Below are 13,839 nucleotides of genomic sequence, written 5' to 3' on the forward strand. Positions count from 1 at the left end.
AGTGGAGTAAGTACACGAGTACTTACCCCGTTGAATCGTGCAACGCGGAACCCATGGCGTTGACTTGCAATTCGGGATTGTAATGAACCTTTTTGAGGGCCTCTAGGACCGTCACTCCATCCGTGAAGACGCGGTACGTCAAGAGAAACGTGTTTAGAAAGTCGATACTTAAGAAGCGCAAATCCGTCAAACGTTCGAAGAGACGCTCGGGGCTAGCGTAGCGAATCTAACAACCAATCGTAATTAAGCAACAACAACGAGCTTTAGGCTTAAAAACCGGGTCCTCCCTTAAGATTACCTGCGGAAGTTTGCAGGAATTGAGTGTTCGGCTAAATCGAATGTCGACGTCGTCTTTGAATAAACGGGGGTCGTTCCTGATGGACTGCGGCATCGTGACGGACGAAGAGTCACTCATGGTCCCGTGAAATAAGTCGTTAAAATGGACATTGTCTATGCACTAAAAATAGTTTATAAACAACACGCGACTAATTAACAATAATTAATCAACAACCTAACGTACGCCTAAAATTAAATAAATAAATAAATAAATACCGTCATCCCATATAAGCCTATAATACTGGTTCAGTACAAAATACAAAAACACGTGACCGGTGTCATAGTGAGATGGATGACGTAATCACGTATCGCGCCCCTTAATTATATCGTTATTTAAAATTAAATTTGAGATGGAATTAATTATCTTAGGAACCGAAATAGGAATTGGCGCGAGATGGATGGATGGATTAAGAAAAGAAGAAGAAGCTCAAGATGAATTCTATACAAGGGACGGAACGGATCCAAATGACGCGAGGAGGGGGGGGAGAGAACGATCAATATTATGGGGCTTCGCGGGGGTATAGACCCCCCCTTCTGCCTTCACCAGTACTACGGCGACCTTTCAAAGCCGCCGCGACAAAAACGACACCCCCCCACCATCTCCTTCCCATAACCACCTCCTTAAGTTAAAATACAAAATATTAATAATACATGATAACTCCAATAAATATTTAAGAAATATAAATCAATGTCAACAAAACATTATTTAAGATATTATTTTGAATATGAATAAAGATTTAACATTTAGAATGGTAATTTATGGCGTGAAATCTCTAATTAATTTTAATTGACACTATACGGTACTATAATTAACTAATTTTCCCAAAGAAATTATATACCTATATAAACCATTTCAATTCTAAACGACTTTCATTTTACGAAAATTTTATATTCTACATGTATAGTATATAAAAATAGATCAAATTGGCCTATTTCTTAATGGATTCACTATGGAACATCCAATTTCTTATTTTTAATACCCTAATAGGAGTGCCAACCGACTGGGTTAGTCTCTCATCCGTTTAGAAATCACAAAATAATATACGACAAACAAATATATTAGGCCATAAAATGTAAACCATTTTAAATTGCATATAGGACGACATGAAGATTTGTACAGAGGGAATTCTTACAGACGGATGGTGGTGGTGGTGGTGGGGGGGGGGAGATGTAATGTATAATGATTGTTTTTCGATGATGATTATTATGATATGTCGGTGATTGATGTCTGTCAATTTGTCAATAACAGGTAATAAGTAATTGGTGGCGTTTCTAACCTGGCTAATGTCGCTGGTCCAGGCGGCTTTTTCTTGCATGGTAGGTGCCACTAAATGAATAACGGCGGGAGGTCCGCTCTTGGAATCCACGATGATTTTGAAGTCCATACCACCATAATCCTTCTGGGCTCCACTGCCGCTCGACGTCGCTACGCTCGTAGTTTCGCTGAAACCACTCGACTGACTCGATACGGAACTGACAGAGCCCTCTGCAACAATCATTAACATTAAACGAATTAACCTTAACTTAAATACATTCTCTTTCTAATTCCCATTTCTACGCCTTAACCCTAATTCAATAATATTATTAAGGTTGGGGGAACAAGCGATAAAACAACTTTTCTAAATTAATCAATATACGTAGATAATATTTTAGCAGCTTGAAAAACAATCTGTTTACAATACACCTTTTAACTCCGGTTCTATAAGAGATACAAGATAATACTTTGGGTATGTTATAGCCCTATTTCTAACCTTTCCAATGATTTTAAATACTTGGGTCTACCACAATCAGGGACCGAGTAATTAAGCCAATTTGAAAACGGCAAGTACCTATTCTGATCAGTAGGCAAAGCCGACATTTAGGTTGAAACTACCCCATGTTAATCCTATGGGCCCCTGTAGAAATGTTTATCACTCAGCGCACCAATGTCCTGGGAGAAGCCAACTTACAGGCAAAATCCCAAAAATAAAAAAATTAAAATTTCTCTGATTCTCTAAGAGATATGGGGAAGCCTTTTTAGTTTGCTATAGCCCTATTTCTCCCCTATCCAACGGTACTAAATACTTAGGGTTACAAGAATGAGTACCCGAGAAATTAAGCAAAATATGTTTAAAACGTTTAAGCAATTACTTACCACCGTCATCGACGGTGAATTGAAACTGTTCATTGGGATCTTCGATGAGTGTGGCTTCACTTAATGGGATCTTTCCGGTTCCCTTAAATGAATGAGCGGGTGGAAAAAGAGAATTTAAAATAATTACAAAAGCCAATCATCAAATTACGCCTACCAACAATCAAAGAATTTAAAATTAAACACAGAAATAAAATAATTTGAAATAAAGAACGCCAAACAAATGTTAAATTAAATTAAATTTTAGGGGAGAACGGGGGGAGGGGGAGGTGGTAAAGATAATTAAAATTAGAAAATAGTCTATTTCAGATTATCTATTGTGTTTATGGTCAACTAACGTTCTTAATGGGGATCCCGGATTTACGGGGGCGAATCCACTAAAAACAATCAAATACCAAAAGAAGAAATATTTGTACAGATCGTAGAAGAACAACAAAAAAATCAGAAGCAAGATAAGATACGTTTTAGGCCCGAAAAATAAATAAATAAATAAATAGACCAATAACACCAACGTAGGTTTTATCACGGTCGTCAAGAGAGTCGCCCTCGATTAAGGCCAAACTTGGTCGGGCCCAATCCATTTCTCAACGACCAAGCTGGGTGTTATTGGTCACTTCAATCCCGAGATAACTGAAATAACTTGGGGGAAAAATATGTTAAACTGACCTCGACCAAGTGTAGTTTTCCAGCGGACGTTCGCGTACAAAGCAACATGTGATTGGTGAAGAGAAAACACTGTCTGACCAGTTCCTTGTCGCTTTTCATGTTGCCGATGCGAGGCCGAGACGACTTGGACTTGTCCCCGCCGATGACTTGAATGACGTTGCCTGATGTCACGCGACATTCCCGTCAAAATCAAACAAAGACATTATAGCTATGACACTAATAAGGTTTCCCATAAACCACGTTCACTTTAATTAAAAAAACGTTAATTTCCGGCGTGTGACGACAGTTCCCTACCTTATGACGTCTATCTCAAAACTTGAGTAAAATAAACATTGACCCCAATAACTCAACAACTTTCGCGTTCCTTTTGATTAGGCTTAAAAATAGGCCTAAAATGAACGTATTAACGAGTTACTTTCCTTATTGGTATCGGAACTAAATCTAATAATTAGGCTTAGAAATAGGCCTAAAATCAGAGAAAAATAGTACTTGTATACCTTGCTATCATTTTTATTGATACATAATTAATATATATTCGCCATCAACTAATAACTACGTCATAATAACTATATACCGCCGTCTCTCGTTGGCGCGTGCGCGTTAGAACCCATCCGATATTTAAAATAAATAGGCCTAAATTGAATGAAAAGGGGGTGGGACTTATACCTTGTCTAATGAAGACTTGATTAACGTCAAGAAGGATATCGCATCCACCAATGATCATTCGTTCGGTCGCCAAGTTTTTGCGGATATTTTCAGTTTCGCTAACTTCGTCATGCATTTGCTATCGTGTACGTGTGAATAAGAGGTCAAAATAATAATAATAATTAGAGAAACCGCTGGGGTCAAAGGGGCCGGGTAATTAAATTAAAGGGGTGGTATCAGCGACGTCGGGACGCGGTAGAAACGGTTCGAGTACCCTTGAGAGTTCTTCCAGTTTGGCTTTGGCGTTGTCCAAACTGCGTCGTTCCACGTGATTATGAGGTGTGTGAGCCAGTAACTCGTGAAGGGTGATGATGTAACGAGGGACCTATCAAAGAATTATCTAGAATTAAATACCCGCGCAGGCGCGTGGCATTCGCGCAATTACCTGATGCATAGGATAGGTCAGGAAGGTTTCGAGTGTTCTTCCTTGGAGGAGGGATTTTTCTTCTAGACGTCTGAGCATGCAAGCGAATTTCTCGCGTTGTTTACACTCGGCTAGGACTTGTAGGCTATAATGGTGGTTGCGAACGTATTCCTGGTAGATAGATAACATGGGTAGCAACATGTCGAAGAGATCTCCTGGGCCAAAAACAAAAACGCCTCTCCTGTTGAATCCATAAACCAACAAGGGCACGATCCGCACCTTGACAACAACCCTCCCTCTCCCTAAACGCGAGACCACACAACGATTTGGAATCGAAGCACCTACCGAGCACGAGAGTGGGCCAACTTTCCATCCGGGCCGTTAAGCCTTTCAGGAATATTTGATGCAGAAACATGACCGTCTCACTTTAAGAAGAAAGAGTTAGTTTCACGTCACTCGATACGACACACGTCATGGGATAAGGGGGGACGGAGAATGAATTAGCTGACTGACCTATTAAGAAAGATGGAGTTGACATCGTCGTGCGTGCAAGGCGGTTTCTGAGAGCTGGCCGACATCTTAAATGGTCGTAGGAAACAAGAAACCAAGAGCTGCAGTTGCTCGACGTACTCTTCTTCGGCTTCGACCATTCTAAAGACCAAACTGTTACGTTTCCTCATGTTCTCGGCGTGCGGCGAACTGATGTACTCGGCCACGATCTGTTTCCATCTCCGTCGACATAACCAACCTCGAAAAAAACTTTGAACCTAAAAAAACCCGTCAATTTCCAATTAGACTTAACATTTTTTTATTTTCCTTTCTCATTTCGACTCTCGTAGGATTTAGGCCTACTTTTTTAATCTTCTTGATTTCATCACTTTCTTCTTCGTCTATGCTGCGGTTCGGCGTCAATCTCCATTCGCGTTTTAAGGCACACAACTACACAAGTCAACGAAAAAAGGAATCAGCCCTTCCGTCCGGGTAACCAAGGAGCTGGACCAAGTCAGAACACTGGGACGGACAATACGTACCTCTGCCCTTAATTTCTTGATTTCCATGGTCAACTCTTCGCACTGCTGCGTGTACTGCCACCGGGCTGTTTTTTCGCTCTCGACGATCTGTACCAGATGCAAATGTCGTTGCTCTAACTCTTCCTTTTGTAGCAACGTTTTGCTGAAACTGTTAATTAAAAAATAAAGCCCACCACCATTATTATTATTGAATAATTAGAAAACGTAGTCGTGAATAACTTGTTTATCCTTTTTCACCCTCCCTTTGAATGAATAATATTTCCTCCCCCCTTCCCGTATCTCATGGTAATTTTATAAAGATGAATTTAAATTAAACATCGATTTGAAAAGGGCGGGCGGGGGGGGGAAGAACCGGGCGTAGATAGAGGGGGGGGGGTCAAATAAGAGCTTTGCAGGTTGAATCTTGGATGAATCTTACCTGGCCGTATCGATTGCCTGGACCCAATTGCAGCATTCCACTTCCGTTTCAGCTTTCAACTCGTATTGCCGTATATTTTCTTTGCGATACGTCACCGCGAACGTGTACTACAAACAACATCGTAAATAAATAAATAAATAAATAAATAACTAATGGAAAAAATAATTTAAATAAAATACGTGACTAGCTCTTATAAATAAAAATTAGGCTTAACAAATCGATTAAACATATTATAGTCTTTTGGGTGCTAGATTCTTATCAAGGGCTGCTTAACCTCTATAGACTAGTTAAACGAGATAATCATAGTTGGAAAAAGATTGTTGGGTCCGTTGGTGGGGGGGAGTGGGGTTAAAGGGGAAATAGCCTCTTAAACCTTTGACGATCAATAAGTTCGATTGCACGCGAGAAAATCGAGCGAAAATACTCTCAATTCTCGTGTCAGAACGGGGCATGCAACCAAGCCAAATTTACGATGGAATTATACAACAAAGAAAATGGTAAATTCTCAACTTTACATATAGGGGTCAGTCAAAGACCAATGAAACTAATCTACAAAAGAAAGACGCGTCTAAGAATGATTGGACAGTGAATTTTACAACTGGACGGAACGATGGGCATTCATATCACGTGTTGCTCTTGCTCCCTTCATGTTTGATGCCAATAAAAATAAAAAAGACAAAAATCGGCTTTGACGCCCATAAAGTTTACTTAAGGATACTGTTCCTTTAGAGCGTAAAGGACGAGTCTCATCGGGTAAACTTTAAGAACGTTTTTACTGTTCCCCCAGTGTGGCCAGACCGTTGGCGTTAGTTGCCCGAGAGAATGATTGATAGCAGAGAGGTTGGGTACTTTTGAACTAGCGTAATAAGTACTTTAGTAACTTGGCGAACTCCTACTGAAGTTCAAGTAAAAAGAGAAGCGGTATAGGTGGATTTTCCTCTAGCTTCCTAAGAGTTAAATCTATTTACGTAAGGGCAGTCTATGGTTAGCAGGATTTTCCTCACGTCGTATTTGTTTCGCCGTAGGAACTTTCGTTAATTTTAATTAATTAAAGGATTCGCTGCGGCTTTCATTAGCCAATCAACGCTCCCCGGAAAAACGGTGACGTCACGCTTAACTTTTAACAGGGGGTGTGTGTGAATTAATTCAACGTAATTGAATTTTAAAAAATTTTGGGGACCATTTTAATTTAAAATACTTTCAAAGAAGGGGGGAGGGAAATAAGTGCCTTTATAAGGAACGTAATAAAGTTAAGTATGATATTTGTTAATTGCGATGCTTTGAATAAGGTTTTTCCCACGATAGGGAAGTGGGTACTGATGTCCACGTTGAGTTCGTATCACACTTATTTTTGTTACGTTATTCATGGTACCGTGTAATTGTCGCAATAGCGTCGACAATAGACTTGGCTAATATGGGCGCCAAATTATACATAAGGGTGGAGAGTTTGTCGGGGAAAACCCATTTTGGGTCATTTGTCCCTATTATTATGTTTCCGGGTGTGGTCAGCTTTTGTCCATCCAGGCAAAACTGATATATTGCCAAATAAAATGAAACGCCTAAAATTATAACCTAGATATTCTCTCGAAAAAAAAAATATTGATTGTTCTTTGTCATATTTTAAACCCGTTTTTCCAAAAAGGTCAACTCCCCTTTAAAGCCCGCGATTAAATATTTACCTTAATTAGGGCGTATAATTAGCGACGAAATATTTTAAAAACCAGCCTGGGGGGCCGCCAGAAGGGGATCTTATAAACCCATACGCCTTTGTCCACGTTCAAAAATATATAATATATAGAGAAAAATTAAGTTAATTAAATTTAATTCCAGTTCTCACTACGAGTTGAAGTAAAACCTGGAATATCAAGGTCAATTTCGAGAAGTTAATTAAAGTGATCATTGTTTAAAGGTAGACACAGAAGGAAATAAAAGAAATAAAGCATTCCCTTCTTTCTAAGCTCACCACGTACACTATAGGGTTGCAAAAAAACAATTTCTCAGTACCGGTCCTCTTACAAAATATTTTACAAGTTCATCCACGAAGGATACAAGTACCTAGTTCACCTCAAAGACTTTAAAGAAAGAGAGAATTTGAAAGGATTGATTCTTGTAAAAGAGGATTATAAAATTTGATATCCAATCCTGGAGAGTGCTCTTTCATCTCTTTCTACCCTCCTTTACTCTCCAGATCCTCCTAAATTCCTCTCTCTCTCTCTCACTCTCCCTCTCATCTTAGAAGCAAAGAAGATATATTTCTTGGGTTAAATTTTATCCGGGCGTTCAGGAGTTTGACTCGACGAATGTTTATCAATCGCGTATGAACCCAAGAATACGGCTGCGATGAAAGCGAAACCTCAAATCCTTCCCCTTTTTTTAGCGTTGCAAAAGATAGATGGGAGAAGTGCATGGAAGAGGATAGTGTCCTAACAACCCCTTCCCTCCCCAAATTCCTGGAAGCCACAAACTGGATCGATAATAATTTTGTTTGAGAGATGAACGACTCTTAGCATTACTGAACGGTGTGCGAGAGAGAGCGAGCGCCCTGTCCCGTCTTTAAACCCTATTAAAATGACAGCTCTGATAGGCTAAGCTATAGCCAATCAGCTTATTGGTTTAAAACAAGCAGGCTGTTTGAAGTTAATTAAGTTTAAATATAGGATTACTATCCCGGCTTTGTCCGGGTGCGGTGCGTTTTAAGGGACTATAGTTTCCCGTTATGACGACACTAAACACCTAAACAAAGATTAATCTTTGGGTCCACCCCTATCCGCGTAATGATGCCGTGTTTTTAAGAAATAATTTTTTTACAACACTGTAAAAAAAAATTGGATTTTGATGTGGTGTATTTGTACCCTTAAAGGTATTTTCTTAAAAAAACACCTTAAGGTGTTTATTCTAACCCTATAGGGTGTCAAAACAAGCCTCAGGGTTCTCTGTTGGTGTGTTTTTGTACCATTTGTAAATATTTTATGTTGTGGAGGGTGTTTATTTATACCTCAAAAGGAATTTTTTACTTGAAAGTCACGTGCGCACGCGCCATCGTGAAATAAATTCGCGCGCGTCGCGTGCCATATTTTTTTAACCCTAAAAATTTCAAACTAGGCTTAGCGACACTCATTTAAGCGACTACGTCCATTTGAAAATTAGTTACGCTCACAAGTCCAACCAAGGTAATAATTATGTGTAATACATTAATATAAACTGTGTGAATTTTAAAAATGTTTCCAATTTCAGACTTGTTTGAATCAGGAGCCATAAAAACTAAAGTTCTGACTAACGGATCTCATCCTTTAAAGTAAGGCAAGCCTTTGGCCAGTTAATTTTAATTTATTCTCTATTTTCAGCCATCAGAAGGCAACTTTTCCGTTTACACTTAGCATTACAAAAAATCATTACTGATGGATTAGTTCATGAATCACAACTTAAGTGATGTGAAATTTTGAAACAGCTAAAACCCAGGTTGGTATGAATTTAGGTATTTTCCACGTAAGATGTGAATGAAAAGAATTGTGGTATTTGGTCAAAAATGATAAAGTTTTAGGTAAGTTGTAAGTACATCCATAAGACTTTTGGAGTCCCGTTTTCCCTGACAAATCCAGGTTTTCCCCATATATTTCTCTGGCACCACCAAATAACTCCACAGGTTTTTTTTGAGTAATAGTTTCAGGATGTATTTTAGAGTGGAGTAATCTTCTAGCCTCACGAAGTTGCTTGAATTTTACTGAAAATTTCCCTCAGTTTTTAGTCAAAAATTTATTTCCCTGACATGTCCAGGTTTGTATGAACCTGATATGTAAAATTTCATGGAATGCTTACGAAAAATACAGTAAATAGCAGTCATAACATCATGCCTTTAAAATGGAATCTTGTTGTGTAATGTTCTAGAGTGTAGTAACAGGAAAGGATTAAATTTAAATGTGAGTTTGAAAATGTCTAAAAACGGCGGTTTGATATTTTAAGATAATTTTAAATCAGTTCTATAATATTTTCATTGCAGGGTTATATTAATCGTGATGACTTCGACTGAATAATCTTTATTAAGTCAAAAAAGGTCGACCAACTATTCAAGCGGTTTATAATATCTGTTTCTGTGGTGGAAATTTTAGTACAAATGTAACAAAGTCATCTTTCTTTAATCAAATATTTTTTTTGTAAAAATATTGTTAAAAATCTTTGTTTTTGATTTGACTAGAGAAGATTAATTATGGTATAAATTAATTAAATTTTTATATAGGGGTGAGATATCATTAGTTTTTTAATATCTGGTTTCTTAAGAAATAGTTTCTGGTAAGTGTTTAGTTTTTCATAGTACTAAATATTTAGATTATCAGGTTTAAGCTTAATGTTCTAATAATTATATTGTAGTGTGAAATTAATTTATAGGCTTTAAAGTAGCTATTTGTTCAATAAAAATTTAATTTTTATTAATGAAGTATAAATAATTTAAAAATAAATCAAAGTGTTAAAGCATTTTAGTCCGAATCTTAATTGACCCCGATAAAGTTAACTATACACTGAAGTTCTTTTAAAGAATTATCACAATAGATACCTCATGGCTATAAAACTATTTCGTCGAAAATAATCACATTTCCTTGCTCAAACTTTTAAACCCCTTTAATTGTAATAAAATGCACCTTAAAATGGAGAAAAATAATATTTTCGGACCCCCGAGTCAAATTTTTAAGGTACGGGAAAATACCTTTAATGGTCTGAAAACGCACCTATAAATGGAGAAAGGGCGCTTTTTGCACCCCTAATTCGAATTTTTGATATCCAAGAAAATACCTTTAATGGTCTGAAAACGCACCCCTAAATGGAGAAAGGGTGCTTTTTCGCACCCCTGAGCCAAATTTTTGATATCCAAGAAAATACCTTTAATGGTCTGAAAACGCACCCGTAAATGGAGAAAGGGCGCTTTTTCGCACCCCTAATTCAAATTGTTGTTGTCCGGAAAAGCACCATATATGGAGTCTATTTATACCCCAATCACTCAAGAAGGGTACATATTTATTCCCTTCTGTTGCTTCAAAGACAAATACTATGTTACTAATATGTACCTATTAAGGAGCGAAAAATTACCCAATGGTATAAAAAAACGCCCCTTATCTAGGGGTTCACATTAATACCCTATATGAAGGGTGCGAATTCATACCTTATATGGTACGTCTGGGGTGGGGGTCGAAAATACCTTTATAGGAGCGTTTCCGCCACATTTTTTTTTACAGTGAACTTATAACTCAATAAAATGCTTAATTGGGGTGGGGGTTGATCATAAAGTACTTCCTTAACAGGTTTAATGTCTAGAGGTTCGCCTCAGTCCAAACCTCGCTCATAACCCAATATTTTTAAAATATTTTTCTGTAGAATATTTTTTATTTTGCATTGAAGTCCATTTGATATAATTAAAAACATTTCGAGCGCGTATCCAGAAATTGTTTTTCGTATGAATTTGAGAGCGCGTGCGCACTACGCACGCAAAAGGAGCGTATTGATATACGTCTTTATATAAATATAAATATTAATGAGACGTTTCTTATCTTCCTAGGCCTAGTCCTTCCTCGACCCCACGATAGGTTAAAAGGAATAAAAAACAAGCGATAATAGCCGCCGCACAGTCTATTTTATCTATAGGTAAAGTATTTCCGAGGCAAGCAGCTATAACGTCTTTTAAATAAATATTTATGACGATATCTCTACAGCACGAACATTATTCTTTATTCTCTTTTAAAAGTAAGAGTGAGTGAGTGAGAAAGAAAGAAAGGAAAAAAGCCGCTAAGGCAAGGCGCGATGGCGTCGTCGAGTTAATTATTCTCACAAATTATTCATCTATCGGTGGCGTTTGGGTAATTTAGCAAAGACTTTACGGCGTTAGGTAACCCCAAAAAATATCAAATGGAAACCAAATGACGCCATAAATGTGTACGTCTATATCTTTTTTCCATCGATTTAGCGCCAATTGAGAAAGAAAGAAAGAAAACCACGTAGAGAGAGAGCGAAGAGAAGAGAAAGAGAGGGTTGGCATCCAATCAGAGTTAGTTCCTCGCGGGGACATAAAGCGGGCTAACCTTTTACAACGGAAACGGCGCAGAGTTATTAACGGAGCTGGTTTGTTTTTCCACTACCGTATTATTGTTCATTTTTCTATGGCGTTTCATTAACACCGCGTAAAGGTCGTTACAAACGCGGCTTCCGTAAGGAACCTTCCTTCAAGTTCAATCAAAATTCGAGACGCCAACTAAGACGGTATGAAGTCTCGCGTCAAAGGAAGTGTGCCTATTATCCAAGGGGCTGGCCATTAACTCGTGCTACGCGTAATCTTAATTTAAAAGTAAACCATTATCATCATAAGTCTATAACATACTCAAAGGACATCCCCGTATCTTTAGTAGAACCAGAGTTATGAGCCTCCAAATTTGGGTGTAATGATATTCCTAGTATATAGTATGGTTGGATGAGCGGAAAATAGGACTATAATATACTCAAAGGATATCCCCGCATCTCTAGTTGAACCAGAGTTATGAGCCTCCAAATTTGGGTGTAATGCTATTCCTATGGAGGGGGTATGTTAGTGAACACTTTCCTCAATTACTTGGCCCCTGTTTACTCGATCCCCAAGTTTTTAGTGTGGTTGAATGGGATATTCAATGCTCCCCAACAAGCCTTGCGCCCGGGGGCAAGTGCCCCTCGGTACCCCCCTTTAATCCGGCCCTGATCGTAATTACAAGATCATGTGTTAGTTATTAGCCCCTCGATTTCCCCCCTTGTTCTTGTCATCCCCAGCACGAAGAACCCAACTTGATCGTAACCATGGACCCTATAATATAGAATATACTTGGCGTTGTAACAATGAGGTTCTTTGCCACTGGCATCGCCGCCGGAAAAATGCATTCAGACGTATCTGACAATTTGTATAGTGGGTAGCCAAAAAAAAACTCTTCATCCTCTATGATGTCGAGGATGGGTTGGGATGCTGCATGGACGAGGGAGAGAGAGAGAGAGAGAGGCGTAAAAATATTCTATACAATCTGCCGCCGCGGAAGGTACGTATACCTGTTGGTTGGTCCATTCCTCCTAGGAGAAAATACTAGAGAGAGAGAAAGAGAAGATGAGGATTGCCACGCAACGTCTCTCATCCCATCTTCTTATCTCATCTAGAAGCATCTTCCTGAGGGTTTCTTGGGAAGGGGGAAGGGGTATTTCTCTTGACGTACGTAGCCCGGGCGTGTGTACTCTGGTCGTGACGAGCGTAATGGACCAATCGTTTGCTCTTCTTTTTTTTTTTTACTTTTCATAAAGGTATTGGATATTATATAGGCGGATGAATACATATATACATATATATATATATATATATAAATTTTGTTAATTTATTATAACGAGGGGGGTTGAATAAAAGTTTAATTATTGAAAATCGATATGGAAGGGGGAAAGTTTACCTTCATTTCATTAACTAATAAATTATGTACAATCAAAGTATCCCGCGTAAGCGCGTACAGTTATCCTTGGCTTTCTATTTATTCTTGGGTAGGTAGGAAGGCGAAGCACCAGTTTTCACATCGCTAGGAGTGAAAGACAGAGAGAAGCTTCCTTTACCTTACTCTATTTCCGTTTGTTTCCATGGTAACCAAGCGAGATAGTACGTTGTATCGATTCGAAATAATCTCATCCTCCGGCTTCGCGCCACGCTAGTCACGCGGCTAGGCCTAAGAAAAGCGCCCCAAAGAGAAGTTAGGCTTAGCTAACCGCGCGCGCCAACGGGGAACCAAGTGGAGCTGGGCGCACCATCAACGTAGTTATCAAAGATTTCCTTTCCACGAATTAGACTTGGAACTCATTAGCTAACATTCTATAATGGCGTTTGTGATGAGGTACAACTAGATATTTCCCTTCTAGATCTTTGTATTTAGTGTCTGTAAGTTAAGTAAGGTTAAGTTTAAGTTAGGCTGGCTATAGGTAGCCTGGAGTAGGTTGTAAGCTTAAAAAAGGCGCAAAAACTATCAATTTTCATTCTTCTCGGGCTAGCTGACGTGAAAGGCGGGGAGATAAAAACCAAGCTCAAAATTTAATTGAGATCTTTCTTTTCAATTAGCTGGAAAACCGTGGGAGTAACAGCGCTGACACTTATGGAGAGAGAGAGAGAGAGAGAGAGTATACCTAAAACGGGAGTAGATTAAACCAAAGATCTATC

General features: G+C 38.6%; 1 protein-coding gene and 2 long non-coding RNA genes across 6 annotated transcripts in view; 2 read left to right on the forward strand and 1 right to left on the reverse strand.

The window, feature by feature from the left end:
- The window catches only part of LOC149692707 (uncharacterized), a 58,429-nt gene that overhangs the window by 22,835 nt on the left and 21,755 nt on the right, over positions 1–13,839 (forward strand). The window lies entirely within an intron of this gene.
- LOC149692710 (ras-specific guanine nucleotide-releasing factor 2-like) overlaps positions 1–13,839 on the reverse strand; it is a 31,369-nt gene that overhangs the window by 9,001 nt on the left and 8,529 nt on the right. For both annotated transcript variants that reach the window (XM_089868568.1, XM_089868567.1), the window contains exons 3-15: positions 5,652–5,758; positions 5,234–5,381; positions 5,055–5,141; positions 4,716–4,969; positions 4,548–4,627; positions 4,224–4,417; positions 4,053–4,163; positions 3,800–3,917; positions 3,134–3,294; positions 2,471–2,552; positions 1,614–1,822; positions 299–457; positions 27–226 (exon numbers count right to left, since the gene is read on the reverse strand). In XM_089868568.1, the coding sequence (XP_089724694.1) occupies positions 27–226; positions 299–457; positions 1,614–1,822; positions 2,471–2,552; positions 3,134–3,294; positions 3,800–3,917; positions 4,053–4,163; positions 4,224–4,417; positions 4,548–4,627; positions 4,716–4,969; positions 5,055–5,141; positions 5,234–5,381; positions 5,652–5,758 (1,910 nt within the window). The remainder of the gene's footprint in view (positions 1–26; positions 227–298; positions 458–1,613; positions 1,823–2,470; positions 2,553–3,133; positions 3,295–3,799; positions 3,918–4,052; positions 4,164–4,223; positions 4,418–4,547; positions 4,628–4,715; positions 4,970–5,054; positions 5,142–5,233; positions 5,382–5,651; positions 5,759–13,839) is intronic.
- On the forward strand, positions 8,463–10,307 carry LOC149692711 (uncharacterized). Of its 3 annotated transcripts, XR_016382851.1 has the most exons (4): positions 8,463–8,821; positions 8,886–9,425; positions 9,479–9,568; positions 9,649–10,307. It is a non-coding gene; the product is annotated as an uncharacterized LOC149692711 (long non-coding RNA). The 3 variants fall into 3 exon arrangements; XR_016382850.1 differs by having other exon boundaries at positions 8,886–9,568; positions 9,627–10,307; XR_016382849.1 differs by having other exon boundaries at positions 8,886–9,568.

The sequence above is a fragment of the Phalangium opilio genome, unplaced genomic scaffold (genome assembly GCF_054372755.1).
Source record: "Phalangium opilio isolate 3A_F unplaced genomic scaffold, DU_Popi_V2 ptg000024l_1, whole genome shotgun sequence".
NCBI classification, from domain to species: domain Eukaryota; kingdom Metazoa; phylum Arthropoda; class Arachnida; order Opiliones; family Phalangiidae; genus Phalangium; species Phalangium opilio.